Here is a 19621-nt window from a genome sequence, read left to right as displayed (position 1 = left end):
AGTGGGGAGGGGTTGGGGGTGTGTGGCAGTGGGGAGGGGTTGGGGGTGTGTGGCAGTGGGGAGGGGGCGGGGGGGTGTGGCAGGGGGGAGGGGGCCAGGGGAGGGTGTGTGGCGGGGGGAGGGGGCCGGGGGGACCTTAGGAGGTTGCCCCCATTATATGAGAAAAGCTTACAGCTGGAGCCTGCAGCCTGGGTTCCTTCCGCTTTGGAGTCTGTTCTACACATAAAACAGGGGGAGGCCACTCCCCCAGGGACAGCCCGGAGAACCCGCCTGACCAGTGCCTTTCAGGGGTCCTGTCTCAGGCTGAATTGGGGGCCGGCCTACCCTGGGGGCAGGGGGACAGGGGTGACAGTGCCAGGAGGCTCCCTAGGAGGGCTGGTACAGACCTTCTTGATCTTCTTGATGTCGCTGTCCTCATCGTTGGGGGTGACGGTCTGGGTGGACTGGATGCGCTCATTGTCCTTGAGCAGGGATGCGATCTGTAACAGAGACGCGGATCCCAGTGGTGAGTGAGCGCCCTGTCACCTCCCCCAGGGGGCCTTTGGCGCATGTCCCCTGCTCTGCGGGAGGCTGTGGAGCCAGACGGTGAGGGAGCACTGGACTGGGAGCTCTGGCACCCGGGGTCTGGGCAGCGGGCACCCCAGTGTAATCTGGGGGCTTTGCCTTTAATCTGTGATTGTCTTTCCTATGCCCCAAACCATCAGCCCCTTTATTTTTAATTTTTACTGTGGCAAAATAACATCAAACTTAACCATTTTAACCTGTTTCAGGGGTACAGTTGAGAGGCATTAAAGTACGCGCACGCCGTTGTGGAGCCGTCCCCGCCATCCATCTCCAGAACTTTCCATCGTCCCACACTGAAACTCTGGCCCCATGAAACAACGTTTCCCTGCCGCCCCCCACGCCCAGCCCCCCATCAACCTTCTGACTATGAGCTTGACTCCTCTCCGTCCTCACAGGACTGAAATCCTACAGAATCCGTCCTTCTGTGACCGGCTGATTTCACTTGGTGTAAGTAACGTCCTCCACGTCCACCCATGCTGCCGCAGGTGTCCGAACACCGTCCTCGTTAAGCTTGAGTAATTTCCCGTGGTACTTACGTACCCTATTTTGCAACCCCTTCATCTGTAAATGGACACTTGGGCGGTCCCCTTATTTTTTCAGACAAAGCTGTGCTGGAATCACAGAAAAGCGGTGCTTTCCTGCTGGCCTGGCTGCCCCCCACCCCCCGGGCTGCCTGGAAGCCCTTCTCTGCCCAGGAGCCCCCTGTGGACACCGCTGGCCTAGAAACACGGGCCGGCCCTGGGAAGGAACGCCCGTCTGCCCTAGAAAGCCTCCAGGCGCCTGATGCGGGGATCAGAGAGTCCAGCACAGCTGCAAGGACAGAACCAAGGGGTGGTGCCCAGGAGAGGGGGCCCTGGCCACACGGTGGCGGGCACCTGGGCCTCCTCGAGTGGACGGCTGGGGCGCGTTCGCCCGCCTCCCCGAGCCGGCGCTTCTGCTTGCTCCCATCCACCTGCTCCTGGTGCGTCACGTGCGGCTGGGTGCTCGGCACACACCAGAGCACGACATAGGGAGGTGGATTCCAGGAGAATCGGAGCAATAGCAACAACGTAGGGCTCACCCCCAGGAGCACGCTGCCGCCGCTCGGCCCCACAGACTCAAGATAGTAGCTCGGGGAGCCTCCAAACGTGGCCACCAAGCCAGCTCCCTCCGCAGAGCACGGGGCCCTGTCCCCTCAAGGCCACTCGCTGAACCGCACACTGGATGGGCTCTCACGATTGAGCGTTTTGAAAGCAAAATGGAACGGTTACCCGCTCTCCACTCCGCTGGTTGCTAAAATTACCCCAGCGATGCTCGCAGAGTGACTGAAAATATCTGAGCAGCACTCAGGCTGGCGCGGGCTCTTCTTCCTCCGCCCGTCGTTCCCCGCCCCGCCCCCCTCCCCGGGCCTTTTTCAATTCTCTGAGAACATCTGCACGTTGACATGCAGGCTGACTCTTTGATCTGTGCTCCAGAGGGCTGAGGGACACACATGTGCACACACATGCACATGCGCACACAGACACATGCGTGTGCACGTGCAGGCTCTTAGCTCAGAAACGCGGGGATGCCCGGTCCAGCGCCCCACACCTGGCCTGGTATTATCACTTCTCCGCCGCAGCTTTGCACACCCTACCCCTCCTCTCTTCACAATGGCGATGCACGTGTGTGTGTGTGTAAGTAGCCTGTGTCTAAAACTGATGGCGCTCTTCTCAGGCAGAGGCCCTCCAGGACAACTCCTCAGCAGGCCCAGGGCGGAAAAGAGATGGAATGAGGTCAGGCGCTATGCTCCATGCTCAGGCAGTGCTGGCAAGCTCCGGAGTCTTTACTTAAGGAGCGGGCTGGGCGGGCAAACTCTGGAGTGCTGTGAGCCCGGGGACCCTACAGAGGTCGTGGGCCGTGGCTCCTTCCTGCCAGGAGCAGGCGTTGGGAGGTGGTGGGAACCCCAACCCCATGGAGCTCCCACCGGCAACCTTTCTCGAAACCCGGCCAGTCCCCTCTGGGGGGGGGATTTGCTTTGGACCCGGTTTGCTCGGCTGGCACCCAGGGGCTGCTTGGTTGACCCTCGTCAATGACGGCCCCAGAGAGCTGGCACTTGGGCTCCTGCCTGCCCCCTGGCTGGCTGCCCACCGGCCCCGAGATGGCATCTCTGATCCAGAATGCATTTAGTACAGCAGCTGATAGTGGAATTCATCCAGGTGTTTTTTTGTTAGCAGCCAAGGTTTTGCTAAAGACCCCGTACTTCTTGCTCTTCAAGGAGCTGACACATGGCCCAGCGTCCTCTCCTTCCTGCTCGATCCCCTCTGGCCTCTTGCAGGCCATCCAGGTGCCCATCTCTGTCCCCCTAGGCCAACCTTGTTCACATGTCCTTGTGGCATCTCTGTGCCGGGCTCTGGCAAGATGCAGCTGGAGGTGGAGAAGCCAGATCCCTCCCTGGAGGAGCTTCCAGCCTAACAGGGGGGTCAACCCAACAGGACAAGGCCAGAACAAGCGTGTGGCCACTGCAGTGGGGGGGTCTCCCCAGGGAAGCAGCAAGGGCCATCCAGAAGAGGTTCTGAAGGATGAATAGGAGTCCAACAGGAAGGCTATGGGACAGAGGACTTCCAGTGGAGGGGATGCTGTGGACGGAGCCACGGGGCATGCAGGGTGTGGTGTGTGCCAAGGCAGCAGGGGACATGGGAGGCAAGCCTCCAGGCGTGGAGGTGCGCCCCAGTGCGGACTGCGGGGTCGGCTGTGCTCTCCCATGTTCCCCAGAGCGGTCTCCTCACTGCCCTACCTTCCGTGCTGGGGATCCATGGCAAGCTCTGTTTGCAAGACTGATCCAAACCCTGCACTGAAGATCTCGAGGGTCCTTCCAGAGCCAGGCCTCCGGGACTCAGGGTGCTTCAAGCCAATAACGTATTAGGACTGCGTCTAAGCTCCTACCCTGCCCTGCAGGGCCTGCATCACCACTCCACACTCCCCTCTGAACATCAACGGGAGAAAGATCGCTGCTGAAACAGTGAAATGCTGCCAAGCGGGATGTCCGGAGCGGGTGCTTTTTCTCAGAAGTGGATGCCCCTTTGCTTTAGCAGGTCCTCAGCTGCGTGGACGAAAGACGGGGCCTGGCTGGGGGTGGTCGGGTGAGCCAGAGAGCAAGGGTGCACGGTGCGGTGCAGACTTCCGTCAGGGTGCAATCTCGTGTGTCCCTGGAGAGAGGCGGCCGCGGGGTTGCAGGGTGCAGCGATGGGGCTGGGGACCGGGAGCAGGACCTGCGCAGAGCCCCAGACCCACAAGGGCCCAGGTTTGGCTGAGGGCTCGGCTGTTGCCGCCCAGATGTTCTGAGGGCCCTGGGTCTTCCTTGTGCCCCAAGCCCTGCAAATTTTGTAGCTGGGCCCGAAGGAAAGGAAACCGTGAAATGCTTAATGATGGGCTCTCTGAAGGAAAGACCCCCACTGGCAGCACCTGCCGAGTTCATGGTGGAAACAGTCCACGTCCAACTCCCACAAATGGAGTAACCAGCCTGCAGAACTTCTGAAGGTTAGACGGCAGGCTCCTGCAGGCCACTAGGAGCCAGCTCCCAAGCACCACGCTGTGTGTGTGTGGGGGTCCTGGTGAGATATCCCCCCGCCAGGAAGGGCCAGGGGACATGAGGGCGGGGGCGTCTCCTGTGTATAAGCTGGTTTCTGACTCGGCTGTGGAAGCCACTCCTCTGCTGTGTTCACACCTTTCGGGAAGTCTGTTCCGTGTTCCACACGACAGCCCGGGTTGGGGGCTTGGGGACGGAAGGGGGAGGCGCAGTCAGGTGGCCATTTGGGCTTCTGTGGACTCTGGTTCTCCTCCATGGACGGACGAGGCAGGACTGTGCTTCTCAGCCCCGGGACGGCGGGCCTGGTCCTGTGACGCGCTGTGTCCACGGAAGCGGGAGTGGAGGTGCGCTCATTGCTCGCAGTTCCCTTCCCTGCGTGTGAGTCGGGGGCTCCATCGGCTGTGTCCCTGACTCCGAGCAAGCGTTCGGGAGCAGGACCCCCAGTGGACACCCCGTGTGAGGGAGGAAGCAACCCTTGCTGCTTGAAGCCCCCGCGATGTGGGGGTGGTGACTGCCGCGGGATCCGGGTCACCCTGACAGATGCGCGAGCTGACCACCGGCGGGGTACGGAGCAGTGTGGGGCGAGGGCAGGGGAAGGCGAGCCCCTGCACGTCCTCAGGGGTGTGCGGCGACAGGCTTGAGCGGCTGCTGACACTGTGGTCAGCAGATTCGCCTCCTTTCATCAGACCTGGCTCCTCAGGGGGTAGGCACGGGCCAAGGATCTGGAGCCAGGAGACCCAAGTCCGAGGGCTGGGACTCCATCACTCAGGTGACCTTGGAGCAACCTTGGATAAGTCCCTCCCTTTGCTGTGGACCTCAGCGTCTTCAGATCCCTCCAGCGGTCCCGTTCCAAGGCCTCCTGCATCCCTCACGGCCTACTTCCTGGGAACTGGCTGTGTCCACCCGCCCTGCAGGGTGTGTGTGTGAGACAGAGGCTACAGCCCGAAAGCCTAAGACGGTCTTTCTGTCAAAGTCTTCTTGAGAGGCATCTTTTGCCCTGGAGGGTGATGCACTCAGTTGGAAGCGTTGCTCCACATTCCAAGTTGGCTTCTGCTGCCATCTGACTCACACGCACACGCGCACACACACTCACGTGCACACACACGCACACTCACTACCGACCTGCTTCTGTTCCCCAGCGACACGGGACTCCCCCTCGGCACCCATCCGTTCTTGTGCACAGAGCCCTGAAACCCGCCAAGGCCACATGCCACGTGAACCCACACCCTCTCCGCCCATAAAGGACTCACTTCTGCTTGGGTTCACACCGCAAGCTCCGTGACAATGCTGACGTCATCGCTCCCCAGCCAGACCCAGCGGGAGACACTTCCATCGCTCCAGGACCCAGCTCAGAGCGTGACGCCCGTGCATTCTCTGAGCACCTACTACGTGCCAGGCATAAGGAGCGAGTGAGAAAGGGCAGCCTGGCCCTCCAGGAGCACCCCGCCCCGGAGTCGGCTCTGCTGAGGCAGGCGGGGTGTGGGAACGGAGCAGGGGCAGTGAGCGTTCTCCCGGCTGGGGCGGGGGCCTGGGAGGCGGCATTGGACCTGCCAGGACTCCACGAGGCAGGAACGTGGGATGACAAGGGTGCAGGGCGCAGGGCTCACGGCTCTGGGCACTGGCTGGAGCCCCTCGAGACTCGGGAGTTATGGGGAAGAGGATGAGGCCGTGGCAGGGGTCAGGGGGTTGCAGGCTGAGTGAGTGAGTGAATGGCACCCGGACCGCCTTGCTCATAAAGCTAATGATGTGGGACTGGGGTCGGGCCTCTGGTTCCTCACGGGTGCAGCCTGGACTCGGGGATGTGTGCTGGGCTGGAGGAGATACCCGGGGGGTGGTCTCCAGGATGGTTCTGATTCCAGAATGAACCAGGTGGCTTAGAGACGGGACAAGCTTGCATCCTGGAGCCGTGCGGGAAGAGGCTCCGAGCAGAGTGGAAAGACTGACAAGTGGACAGCCAGCCCTGGGCTCCAGTCCCAGCTCTGCGCCCCCCAGCTGTGTGTGCTCGGGCAGGTGGCTTGTGGTCTCTGAGCCTGCATCCCCTCAGGATGGTCATGGGCGGACCGAGGCGGCCTGTCCGAGGTGCCCGATGCAGGACTGGGGAAGGTATGCTGAACCTGACATTTGGTTGAACCCGAACTCCCAAGGGGACACTGCAGCTTCGTGATGAAGCAACAAGGTGGGATCGATGCCTTCCAGTCTGACCGCTCCAGGCAGAGCTGGCTTCAGGAGCATGGGACAGGACCGTGGGAGCTCTGCCGCTCCCATCTTGAAATTCTTAATAATTTCCTCTGAGTTCTGTTTTATAAGTGACATCTGATGGGACTGTGGGGCACAGCTCAGGGTCTCAGAGCCTTAGCTCACAGTGTTCCTACCTCTCACTCGCCGCCTCCCCGAGGCGGGTTCTCGGCTGCCCACTCCCCACACCCGGGCACCCTGGCATGCACGACCACTGCTACCCTCTGTCTGGGAGCAGCTGGGTGGCATCAGCAGGAGACACTGGAATCCATCTGCAGGAGCCTTGGTGTAGGTGCGGGGGGGGGGGCGTCCAGCGCGCACCCGTGGGGTCTCAGGGAGGCGTGGGAGACAGCAGCCGGTGCATTCGGTGGGTGACCCCGTAATCTAGGTACCGAGGGCATCACGTGCAGAGGTTGGGGGAGGTGGAGGTTGAAGTGGGGTCACTTGCCCACCATGGGTTGGGGTGGTGGGCTGTGGGGAGGGGGGTGACTTCCTGGCCGCAGCCTTGCATTTTCCCCTTGCATTGGGCCCTGGAAATTACGTAGCTGACTCTGACTGCCAGAATCTGTGCTCTCCCATCCCCTCCTCAGCGCAGAGCCCACGGCTCTTGTGTGATGTGGCCAGATGGTGCCGTGTGCGCTGTGGGGCGAGGGCTCAGATCCTCCTACGGTGGGTGGGTGCGGAGGCCTGGGCGCTGCATTTCTAAGGAGATACCGCTTCATGGACGGCACTCAGTATCACGGTCCCAGCAGGCTCAGCCTGGTGACAGCGCAGTCCCCAGACGGCCGCCCAGCGAGCCCCGGAAGAGCCCAGAGAAGGGGCTGCCGTGCCACTGACCACCCCGCGCCCCTGCCGTGCTGGCTGGTGACGCAGGATGCTTCGTCAGCGTGGTCCTCGGCACGGCACCCCACAACCCGCCCCTCATCTTGCGCCATCCTCACAACCTTGCCGGGTGAGGGTAAAAAACCCATCTTACAGACGAAGAAACTGAGGCACAGGGCTTGGGGGCAGAGGTGGGATTTGAACCCAGATCTGACTATGCACCCTTCCTGCTCTGCCGGCCACAGCCCCCCGCTCCCCGCCCCTCCAGGAGCCCGGGGTGGCGTGCGGTGCTGGTCTGGGGCCTGGACCCGGCCGGCGGTCACCTCTGCCTTCAGCCGCTCGATCTCGATCTCCCCGTCCTCGATCTGCCGCCGCAGCTGCTTGGCCACCGTCTTCTCTGTCTCCACGATCTGCAGCAGGTGCAGGTACTTCTGCATCAGCGCTTCATGCTCCGTGGCCAGCGTCCGGTAGCTGCGGACAGACGGACACGCGGGTTAACTCGCTGCCTACCTGGGCCCTAGAAATCCAGCCCGGGTGGGACGCCCCCACCGACGGCACTCCCGAGGTCCCGAATGCTGCACACGGCGCCCGGGGCCTTCTCCCCAACTCCCGGCTCGCGCCCTGACCTCTGGGTCCCACTGGCGCCGTCTTCCCCCAGCAAGGCCCCCGGGGCCTTTGTGCAGGCGGATCTTCTGTCTGAAGCCTGTCTCCCCTGCCCTCTTTCCTGGGCTAGCGCTGGCTCTAGCCGCAATGCTGTGTTCTCCGACCCAGACTCCGGGGTGCCCCCCAGCCCAGGTCTCTGACGCCAAACCCAGGGCTCTGGGCACAGGACCATCCCAGGGCAGCCTCGGCCGGGAGGCTTGTGTTGGGGGAGACTGGCAACAAGGCTGGAAGGTTAAGGGGGCCAGGTCAGAGGGCCCCCCCACAGGATAAGCAGAGGGCGGAAGAGGTAGCCCAGCATTTGTGTAGATTAACAGGCCTCAGACTTGCAGCGTGTCCCGGCTGGGGGAGCCGAAGACCAGCCAGGCAGGGGGCTGCCCTGCCCTGCCCAAGGTCACCGGTCCCAAGCCTCTGAGGGTGGAGCCAGGTCGCCTGTGCTCTGGGCCAGGGTTCTCCCCGACACCCCACAGCACGAGCAGGGCCGTGTGAAGGTGTCAGAGCTGGGGAAACACCATTCCGTAGAGGAGTGCTGAGCGGCTTTGCAAGGGAAGCCTCAGTGGGGCCCATCGGCGCAGGAGGCCGGGAGGCCAGGCATGGCCGCAGAGGGAAGGTCCTCCCTGTCCCTGGTCCCCATCCTCCCCTCCCCTCCCTGCGCCTGCGTCCCAGCTTCCTCCCACCCTCGGCTTCTCCACAGCAGAGGGCTCCCAGTTTCTGGCCTCCAACCTCAGCCGCTGGAGCTCCCCGTCCACCTCCCAGCTCCACGCCTCGCCTCTCCAGCCTCGCCCCTGCCCCGCGGGCGGCCCTGTTCCTGCCCTGCAGCCCGCCTGCGTCATCCTCACACTCCTTTGCTGGTCCCGCCAGCCCCCCAGCACAGCCACCCCTGCCCTGCAGGTGCAGATTCTGGTTGAGGCCCCGTGCTCTGACCCAGTCTACCTGCCGGGCCCGGCCTCGCTCGCTCGCACACCCATTGGCCCAGGGGCCTCCCACGGAGCCTTGGTTTGCTCATCCGTGAAACGGGGCTGTGCCAGCGTGGACGGTCACCGCACTGTGACCGCCCTCCCTGTCAGCGGGCAGAGGCCCTGCTCGCCCCGCCCTGGACCCCCGAACGTCCGTCCCTCTGTGTCAGCAGCAGCCCTGTCCCACGGGCTCTCTCTCCTCGGCACGTAGGGAGCCCTGAGTCCCTCCCCGTGAGGGACAAACCCAGCCCCCCACCTGTGCAGCACGGTTGGGTCAGAGGGCAGCCTGCCCTCACCCACCATCCCCACTGTCCGTCCGCCGCTCGCTCCTAGCCCAGGGCAGCCCAGGGCGGCCACCTGCGCCCACCGGAGCGGGACCCGTCGGGGTGACCAGCGGGCTCCCCACATGCCCAATCGAGGGGACACTTTCCCGTCTGGCGTCTTCTTACGTGACTTTGCAGCTGCCCTGGATGTGGCTGGTCAGTGGGGCACCGGGCTGGCGATGCCGGCTTCGGTCACCGGCTCAGGGCCCGCACACACGTCCTCTCGGCCCTAATGACACGGGAGCCCAGGCGGCTGCGCGTGGGGAACGGCCTTGCGCTGAGGCGGTCGGGGGGACTCCAGGAGGCTGAGAAAGCCTGGTCGTGACTCCCGCCGGCCCTGAAGGCGGCAGGGGGTGGTGGGGCAGGTAGACGGGGCAGGGGGAGCGGGCGCGGTGGACCTGGAACACGTGCCCGGGGAGGGTCCTGATCCCGAAATCAAAGCTCGGTCCTGGCTTCCTCACCCGTCTAAAGATCAGTAAGGCTGTAAGAGCGGACTCTGCTTGGCAGGACTATTTGCTTGAGACGAGGACTCTGCTCCCCTTACGAAAATGAGTGTGAACTAGAATATTAGGTTTTCAAGTTTCTCCACTTCCCAAGAGGCTCAATTCTCTTTGAAAAGGAAACTCAGCAGAGAGATGACGGGGTCTGTCTTCACGCTGCCGCCCTTCTCCGCACTCCAGGGGCGTGGAAATCCGAGACTTGGTTCGTTTGTCGCGGGCGCCGGCGCTCTGCGTGGAGCCGGGTGTCCCGTGCAGCCGATCTGGGCTTCTCTGTCCCCCCCCAGTAATGAGGTACTGAGCACCTCTTTGGGCAGCACTGTCTTTGGAGACTCAGAGCTGGAAGGAAACTCAGGAGCCACGAAAGACCCATGGTCTCATTTTTTACCTGGAGAAACTGAGGCCCGAGAGGGGATGAGATTTGCCCCAAACGAGAGTCTGTGAGCGCGGCAGCTGGAGCTAGAACGGGGCTCCCATCCCCGACGGCGTGGGGCTGCGCGTGCCCACAGCTCCCTCCCTGAAGTGTGGACGCGCAGCACGGTGGACCCTACAACTCACTTTTGTACGTACAATGTATCTATTACGTAAATGCAAGTAGAAACTAAATAAGGTTCGGGCAAAACTGCTCACTGCTCAACAGGGCTGTGGAACAGAGCCAGGCTCCCTCCTGACATGCACACACCTCACACTCACACACACTCACGATGGACTGGGCTGGAGGCTGCATATGGCTCAGCGTCTGCACTTTCCCCCTAGAGATACAGAAGCATGTAAGTCAGCCCCAGGACGGCCTCTCCCACGCTGGGGTGTAATCCCTCCGAATCCCCGGGACCACAGATCTGACGGGTTTCTACACCGGCTGCCAGGTGGTGTTACAGACGCAGCTGGCCTTAAGATGGGGAGATGATCTTGGTGGGCCTGACCCAATCACTTGAAGCGTCTAAGATGGAGTTTTCTCTGCTGGGTCATGGAAGGGGGAGGTCAGAGATTTGGGGCTGCAGAACTAATCATTAAAATTCGAGGTTTCATGCGCATAGAATGGAAAGCGCAGGCCTTAAGTGCATGGTCTGACAGGTTTTGATCCCTGCATACCTCACCTGGGACAAAGAACGTTCCATCACCCCAGCAAGTTCTCTCTCACCCCTCCCAGCCAGCCCACCCCACAAGCGATTCCTGCTCAGATTCCTTCGCCACAGGCGAGCTTGGCCTATCTTACAATTTCACGTCCCTGGAATCAGACTGCCTGCCCTCTTTTGTGTCTGGTCCTTCTTCCTCCGCACATTGACTTTGACGTTGATCCGTTGTGTTCCGCTTGTCTGTGGCGGGTTGCTTTCCATCGCTGAGCGGTATTCTGTCGTGTGGACCTACCGGGCTTGTCTGCACGTCTGTCTGCGGATGGACACCTCGGCTAGTTCTAGTCTGGGGACTATTGTGCATAAAGCTGCTAAAGGACACGTGTATACAAGACTTGTTGTGGATGTTTTTTGTTTCTCTCAGATAAACACCAAAAGGTTGGAATTGCTGGTCACAGAGCAGGCCTAGCAAGTTTTAAATTGCTAATTTGTAAGCAACTATCTAACAGTTTTCTGAAGTGGCTGAGCCATTTTCCGCTCCTGCCTGCTTGTGTGCGTTGTGGGGCCCCACCCCGGCCCACCTTCTGCTGCTGTGTCTACGCACCCTTCGCCGGGCTGGACTCCATACGTAGTAGAGTCTCACTGCCTCTAAGACATTTTTGTATCAGTGGATTTTCTAAATCAGCGTAGTCCTGGTTCTCAGAATGTACAACCAATTAGAACTCTGTATCGCTTCAACACGTAGAAAGCCCCTGCACATAAACAGGTTCATTTGGTTCTCAAAACAACCCTGCTCTTGGTTAGTGCAGGGAGACTGAGGTCCGCCTGCTGTCCCCGAGTCTGGGTTCTTCCCATGTGAATCCATCCTCCACGACACCGACAATTTCCGCTCAAGACTGTAGCCCTGACTGTGTTACTGCCCTGGTGTAAAACCTTCGATAGCTCCCACTGCTCACAGAGTAAAGGCCAAACACCCCAGCTGGGTGTTCAAGACCCGTTATGACCTGGTTACACTCCACCTTACAAAGCCCACACTTGGTCTCTTCATTATTCCTGGAAGCCTCTCTCCTACATCAGCCTTGGGGTGGGGCTGGGGGCCGAAGTGCTCATAGTTAAACCCCTTAAATATGCCCCTGGTCCTCTGGCTTAGATCAAATGTCACCCTATTTCCAGCTTCGCTCATCTCCCTGCAGATGGAAGTAATGTCTCTTCCTCGTGGTGCCTTGTACTTACCAGGGCCTTCGTGTACCAGAGCTAGCCGTGAGCATGTCTAATGTCTTCCTGACTGGACGGAACATCCCTGGGGAACACCTGCAACCATCCGACTGCCCAGCACCACACTCAGAGCCTGACTTTACAAGTTCATGTGTGAGAACCTGGTCTCCATGGCTGGACTAGACACTCGTCGAGGACAGGAATGGGCATGGCCTGACCTCGAGGTCACAGTCAGTGTTATGGCCATAATAAAGGGTTTCTGGTCAGCTGGCTTGTTCCAGGGCTCAAGGAAGGGCCCTGATATCCACCCACCCACCCATTCATCCACCTACCCACCCATTCACCCATCCATCCACCCACCCACCCATTCATCCATCCATTCATCCATCCACCCACCCACCCATTCATCCACCCACCCACCCATCCATTCATCCATTCATCCATCTACCCACCCACCCATTCATCCATTCGTCTATCTATCCATCCACTCACCCACACATCCATCCATCCACTCACCCACCCATCCATCCATTCATCCAACCATCCATCCACCCACCCACCCATCCACCCATTCATCCATCCATTCATCCACCCACCCACCCATTCATCCATCCACCCACTCACCCACCCACCTACCCATCCATTTCCCTATCCATCTATCCACCCTCCCACCCATTTGCCTATCCATACATTCACCCATCCACTCATCCATCCACCCACCCACCCATTCACCCATCCATCCATCCACCTACCGACCCATTCACCTATCCATCTATCCACCCTCACACCCGTTCATCCATCCATCGTCCATCCATCCATCCCCATCCATTTATCCATCCATCCATCCACTCACCCACACACCATCCATGCATCACTCATCACCTGTCTATCCATCCACCATCACACATATTTTAAACACATCCATTTATCATTCATCTACCCTCTGTTAATCCACCATTCATCTTCCATTCAACATCCAACCTTGCATCCATTCTCTGTCCATTCACTCATTTTTGAATTCTTCCAGGCCACATTTGCTGACCACTTGCCTATGCCTCTCTAAGCCCTGGGGATGCAAAGGATCAGACTTGGTCTGTGCACTCAGGACCCTACACTCTATAGGAAGATAGACACAGAAGCACACTGCTCTCCACCGACCCAGAAAGATCACCTGCTGAGAGGGCTGACTCTGGGGGTCCCTGCCCTCTGACAGGACCCGGCTCTGCCAGGGGACCGTCAGCTGTGGAGCCACCCCCAGCCCACAGGCCTGTCCCTTCCCTACAACCCAAGAGACTCGATCCAGCGTGGAGCCTCATTTTCTCTGCAACACAGAGCCCTTTGCTCTTCTCTCCATCTGGCCCCTCCAGCGAGGGGCACACATTGCTGGGAATGAGGAGGGGTTCTGGAATCCCTGAGCTCAGAGAAGTTTAGAGGATTTCCCTCTATAGAACAGGAAACAGGCCCAGAGGAAAGACAGGAGCTGTTCCTGGTCATGCAGCAGATTAGCTGCTGCATCCCGATTGGAGCCCGGGCTTAGACTTTGGTAGCCATAAAACCCTTGATCCCAACGGAATTGGGCTCAGCTTCCTACTGGGAAGGAAGGAGCCAGTGCATTAAAGCAGGTGGGAGGCTGCTTCTCAGTCTCTTGCTCCTGGTGGCACCGAGGGAGGCAGAGACCCAGAGCTCCAGGGCTCCCAGGGGACCCCTGCCAAGAGCCCTCCTTACAGCTCTCCCTCTCTCCTCCCTTCCTCCCTCCCCCTCCCCCCCGCCCCCCCCCCCCAGGGCCTGGGTTTGTGCCGGGGCAGGGCCCTTGGGTTCAGGCTCGTCTGCAGCGACTGAGGGGTGGGTGGGACATACCTGGCGTGAGCGATGGCTGCCACCCACTCGTCACAATCCTTGGCATCCTCTGTCCTCAGCTCCAGGGCTTTCTGGTTCTCGTGGCTGAAGTTGACCGTGAAATAATGCTGCACCAAGAAGAAGACATCTCTGATTACCAGGGTATCTGCGGCTCTCAGTCTGGCTGGTTTGCGAAGCGCTCGCGGCCGCGTCAGCCAGGCGCAGATTCGTCATTTGTGATCACGGGAATGCTATTCCAGTTAGCATTTTCAAACTCCTGATTAAGGCAGGCTTTGTACGATGGAACAGAGCCTATGCTTAGGATGTTGTAGGAAGGCAGCAAACCCCACAAAGCCCGATTTGTCAACAAATTGCAAAAAAGCCAGTTTTAAACCATCAGGTGTGCTGGGAGGAAGGCAGAGGAAAAACACCGCGGGAGGATCCCCTTTGGGAATCGGGCACCGACTGAGTACTGCTTGCCTGTAATTCACTCCACAGAAATGTACCAAGCGCTCTTCTGGTCCTGGGGTGAAAGCGATGAACAGACAGACAGGGACCCGAGGAGCGCCCACCAGAAGCACCCCTGTTGGTGCAGGTGACCTGGAGCCGGCTCAAGCACGGGGCCTGACCCCTAGGCTCCTGGGAAGGAGAGCAGCCAACAACAGACACACGTGTTATACTGTCCAGGTTAACGCCCCTCAGCTCCTAGAACAAGGCCTGTAGCCCAGTGAGCACACCTGTTAGCTAAGGTCACAGCTGCGAGGGAGACGAGAACAAAGGGCTGTGGGGGCAGAGAACACTGCCCTCGGGTCAGCCCAGGGAGCGCAGGGCGGCTGCCCAGCGGGTGGAGCATGGGCCCAGGTTTGATGTACGTTGGACAAGAAGCGTGGGGACAGCACAGACGTCTGGAGCCCCCCGTGTGTTCGGGGTGGGAGGGGCTGGCGGCCGGAATAGGGATGCCAGAGACAAGGCAGGCAGGTGGGCAGGGTCTGGGGGCCGTGCCCAGCGGGGGGACGGGCTGGGAGGACAGAGCCAGGAGGACACCACTCAGGTTTCTGGCTTGAGTGACGAGGGGGCGGGGGTGCCCTAGAGAGGGGCGTGGCATTGGCGGGACAAGGGGCAGGTTTTAGGGGGTCGGGGTGGGGTGGGGAGGGATATGCAGACTGTGTGCCTGTAGACCGCGTCTCTCCAGGCTGCTGAGGGGGTTGGGGGTGCCAGCCTCAGGACGCAGAGGGAGGCGGGCAGGGAGCGTGGGCCAGCCCGGTGCTGGGGGCCCAGCCTGTGGCGCCTCTGGGTCTCACGTTGGTGGAGGTGGGAGAGAGGCAGGCGGCGGGGCGCGGAGAGGGGCCCGCAGGCCCGCCGGGTCCGAGACGCATCCGGGCCACGGTGTGGCACTGAGTCAGAGAGGTGCTGTCCCCGTCCCTCCCCCCGCGCGCCGGGAGCAGGGAGCAGCCGGAGGTGCGGCGTGTAAACTATTTTTAGCCTCTGCTGACATTTACTGTATTTCTGTTAATTGTCAGTCTCGGTGGCAGCCAGGGGGTGTGCGTGTGTGCGTGTGGTTGGAGAGTCAGTGTCTCTCACTTGTTTCCTAGGAAACAGATAACTGGGGTTGTGGCATGAAATGTCAGCTGCAGCCTCAAATAACTGAATTCGGAAGGCTCAGGTGGGCACGCCCCCCGCCTCCCCGAAGCAGCAGGTGAAGAAGAGCTGTGTAGGTGGCCCTGCGGCACGTTCCCCGCCTCTCGAGAGATGATGAACACCCTGCGCTCGTCTCCCGTGATCTCACTGATTCCCGCCTTCACCAGGTGGAGGAGGTGTTAATCTGTTTTGCATACAGAGGTTGCGCCACTTGCCCGGGACCCCACAGCTGGAAAGCAGACCTTCCCCAGGCACCTCCCATCCCCTCCGGCCAGGGCTTGGCACTGGGATGGGAAGATGAGAACACCTAATGAGCCTACAGACAGGTGAGACCCTGGGTCCTAACTCGGAAGGAGGGGACTCTCAGCTGCGCACAGACAGGTGCAGTGGGTCCCCTTGGGTCCCCAGGGCGGATGTCCTGGAGCTGGGTGGGCCCACTGAGTGGTCTTCTTCCCTGCCAAGCTGCCGGGGGCGGGGAGGTGCCCCAGAGCTGCTGGTCCCAGGAGGGGCCAGGTGGGTGGAGGTCCCCGAGCCTGGCCCTTCAGAGCTGTGGGGAGGAGGGGCTTGGCTAAGTCCCCTCACCCCGAACAGAAGCTTCTTCGCAGTCAGCTCAGCTCAGTGGAGAAGCACGCGGCTGTTCTGTTTACCCCCATGTGCACTGTAATCCTCCCTCAGCAGGAAATGTAACCACAGGGAGCCGGCTTAGAAGCCTCCAGGTCTGAACCCCGCCAGCAGAAAGACCTCTGGCTTTCAAGCCGTGAGGACGCTCAGCTCGCTGCCCCTCAGGGCACGATCGGCTCCCAGAGGCTCCCTCTCCAGCCCCTCCCAGTGGGCTAGCCCACCCATCCCTCTCCCCGGCCTCCATCCTATCCCTGTCACCCCTGCTCCAGGCTAAGCCCGTGGCTGTGGCCAGGCTCCTCACAAGTGTCCTGCATCTCTTGTCCTTGGCAACAGCACCCAGACCCCCGCAATGGACGGGCTAGAAGTCCAGGAGTAGAGGCTGCTGGTGGGGTGCGTGTGGGGGCCTGGGGGGCTGGCATGACCCGGAAACCTCACTGCACCTCCTGACGAGCAGGCTGATCATGCTGGAGTGAGCTCTGCGGAATGCCAGGGCGTCCTCAGGGCAGAGGACAAGGGGGCTGCTGTGCAGGCCGCTCGGGAGCCTCAGCTGGAGGAGACACTGGAGGTCCCAGGCCCGGGTTCCTCGCGCACTTGGCCTCGCCGGGAGCACTCCCACCCTAGGAGTCACGCGCATTACCCCCTTTCACAGGGACGCGGAGACAAGACGCCGTTCTGTGCCCAAGGTCCCCTCCAGGAAACAGCGCGGCTGAGCCAGGACAGGGCGGCTCAAGGCCCAGCGACGCTTCTGCGGCCCCAGGCGGCCCGGGCTGCCGTGTAGGTGCCTCAGAGGCCGTGGGGGCGGCGGGCTCCCTTTGTTCTTGTACACTTCCCCCGAGCCCTGGTGTCCACAAGCCCGTGCCCGAGTGACTAACAGACAGTGCTCAGGAAGGGAGAGTAAACTTCCACCCAGCCCTTCCGAGCCACTGCAAATCCTGACTACGGGCGGCCGTGTGAACAGGCTTTGCTCCACGTGGGGGCTGGGGGTGAGGGAAGGGAGACACAGAGACGGAGACAGAGACAGAGAAAGAGATGCAGAGATGCAGACAGAGATGCAGAGAGAGATTCAGAGACGGAGACAGAGAGATGCAGACAGAGATTCAGAGACGGAGACAGAGAGATGCAGACAAAGATGCAGACAGAGACAGAGGAAGGGGGGCAGAGACACAAAAACAGAGAAAGGAAGTAAAATCCACTGGGAAAGAACAAAGTCCCCACATGCAGAAAGGCTGAATTCCAGGCTCTGGGAAGACGCTAAGAAAAAGGCAATTTGGAGAACTGAGAAAGACTGAAGGAAAACGTCAGGCTCTCAGACCCGTGCGCAGAGGGACCCAGTAAACCACCGGCAGGGCAGGAACGGGAAGGCAGCCGGTCCCCTGCAGGTGCGGCCCAGTATCCTGTGGGGGTGCAGCCACCTGCGAGGTGGGGGACCACCCTCTCACGGAGGGGTTGCGGTTGGAGGTGTGAGGTGGCCCCCGCAGGGGCCGTGCCCGGGCTCCCCAGTCACCCAGGGTTCTTTTCAGTGACGGGCCAGGGCACACCCAGAGTTAAGAGGGCCAAGTGGCCTCCTGGTCAGAGAAAGGGCACTGGACGTGGAGTCTGACCACAGTGCGGCTCGGGGCAGGTGGGCCCCTTCCTCTGGCACGCTCGGGCCCTCCTCTGTGAAGTGGGTAGTTGGGTGGACACACCGGGCTCGGTCTTCCTGAGTTCCATGCCCTCTCTCTCTGTACCTGCACCATCTCTGTGTATATCCACATCTCCCTCCACCTCCCTGTCTACACACGTCTCCATCCACCTACCCACCTACCCACCTGTCCACTGGGAGGGAGAGACACAGCCTGGGTGAGACCGTGTGCTCTGCATCTTTCCCCGGGGCTCTGGTTAGGCCTGGGACGGTTCCCTGTCTTTCCCTACAGCCTTCAGGAGGCTCTGGGTGTGGCTCTGGCCTGGCCCCTGTCTCTGTCAGGCTCAGGTGTGCTGCTCTGGTATGGCCTGAGGGCCCAGGTGTGGCACCGTGTCCTGGGGTCAGCCAGGGGAGACCTAGAGCTTCAGGTCGGGGGAAGGTGCTTGCTTGGATCTCAGCCTGGTGGGGGCTGGGGGTGTCTGGTGGGCCCCAATCCTCCTGTCGCTGGAGGATTGCCTTCTCCCTGAGGCCCCTCCTCCCACGGAGCCTCACAGGTCTGACGGACCCACGGGCCTCCGACCACTCAAGGCCAGGCCGGGGTTAGCTTCCTTCCTCGGGGGACTCCGCAGCCCCACACAGAGTCTGGTACTAAGTGCCAAGTGGAGATACACGAATGCTCCATCAGCTCCGGGCCTCTGACGATGTCTCCATCAGGCACCCTGGGGTCTGTGGTCCTCATCCCCTTACTCCTATGGAAACTCAACATAATCCCGCCAATAACCACCTGAGCACTTGCTGCTTGCCAGCCACACGGCCTCTCAGGGGCACAGGCCCAAGCGGGGAAGGCAAGACCCCGAGGTTATGGCCTTTGCTGGGGCGGCGGGGGCCCTGTGACTGCTGTATTTATCAGCATCCAGGTAAGCTCACCCCAAATAAGCAGAGCCTTGGGCTGGACCCTGTGGGTGATACAATGGTCTCCATGCCAACCTATTTCCCACATTTATCCTACTTCCCCGGCAGCATGGAGGGATGGGGCAAACTTCTCCGGGGGAAGTCGCAAGATTGGGAGAGAAGGAGGTTTTCGTGACTGTGTGAGAACGGCCAAGGTTATGAACGTCCAGGGTGTTAAAAGTGAGGGGAGGCCGTGGCCCCTGCCCCACCACACCCAGTGGGTAGGCTTGGCTTGTTCTGCCCTGGCGCTCTCCCCCCATGGCCCCACCAGAGATGGTGGCTGTGCATGGTCCACACGAGGGACGTCCCTCGGACATCTGGCTCTGGTGGGCCAGGGGGCTTGCGGTTCTGGGCCCCACAGGACTGAAACAATCAGAGAGACAGTTCCTGGCAGGCTACCTCCCCAGGGTGCTGCCCAGACAGCAGACTGGAAGCCACCCCCAGGTTTCCTGTGGTTACCTCTTTAGGATGGAGAGAGAGCGGTTTCACCTAATACATGGAAACCAACACAGCCAAGCAAAATAAGGAAGCAGAGGATTATGCTCCCAATGAAAGAACAAGATGAAACTCCAAGAAAAATCCTTCATGAAACTGAGACAGGTAATTTACCTGATAAAGAGTTCAAAGTCACGGTCACAGTCACAGAGCAGCTCACTGATTTCAGAAGAAGAATAGATGGACACAGAGAGAACTTCAACAGACAGAAAACATGAGAAAGTACCAAAGAGAAGTCACAGAGTGACGAATACAAAACTGAACTGAGAAATACACAAAGGACTTCAACAGCAGATCAGACGAAGCGGAAGAAAGGACTGGCCAACTGGAAGACAGGGTAGGGGAGCCCACTCTTAAATAGAGCAGCAAAAAGAAAAAAGGATTTGAAAAAGCAAAGACAGCTCAAGGGGCCTATGGAACAACATCAAGGGGAACAACGTTTGCATAATAAGGGTCCCAGAAGGAGAAGAAAACTTCTGTCCCCCAGAAAGGGACAGAAAACTTATTAAAAAAATAGTGGCCAAGAATGTGCCTGATCTGGGGAAGGAAACACACACCCAGGCCCGG

The 19621-nt window shown here is 60.3% G+C and overlaps 1 protein-coding gene across 1 annotated transcript in view; it reads right to left on the bottom strand.

The window, feature by feature from the left end:
- LOC145723628 (ras-specific guanine nucleotide-releasing factor 1-like) overlaps positions 1-19621 on the bottom strand; it is a 38782-nt gene that overhangs the window by 758 nt on the left and 18403 nt on the right. Inside the window, exons 2-4 of the mRNA XM_081831897.1 lie at positions 13750-13856; positions 7492-7639; positions 387-479 (exon numbers count right to left, since the gene is read on the bottom strand). Coding sequence (XP_081688023.1) covers positions 387-479; positions 7492-7639; positions 13750-13856 — 348 coding nt within the window. The remainder of the gene's footprint in view (positions 1-386; positions 480-7491; positions 7640-13749; positions 13857-19621) is intronic.

Source organism: Leptonychotes weddellii, chromosome 9 (genome assembly GCF_054177405.1).
Source record: "Leptonychotes weddellii isolate Sample4059 chromosome 9, ASM5417740v2, whole genome shotgun sequence".
NCBI lineage: Eukaryota > Metazoa > Chordata > Mammalia > Carnivora > Phocidae > Leptonychotes > Leptonychotes weddellii.
This window is presented reverse-complemented; position numbering and strand designations above follow the sequence as displayed.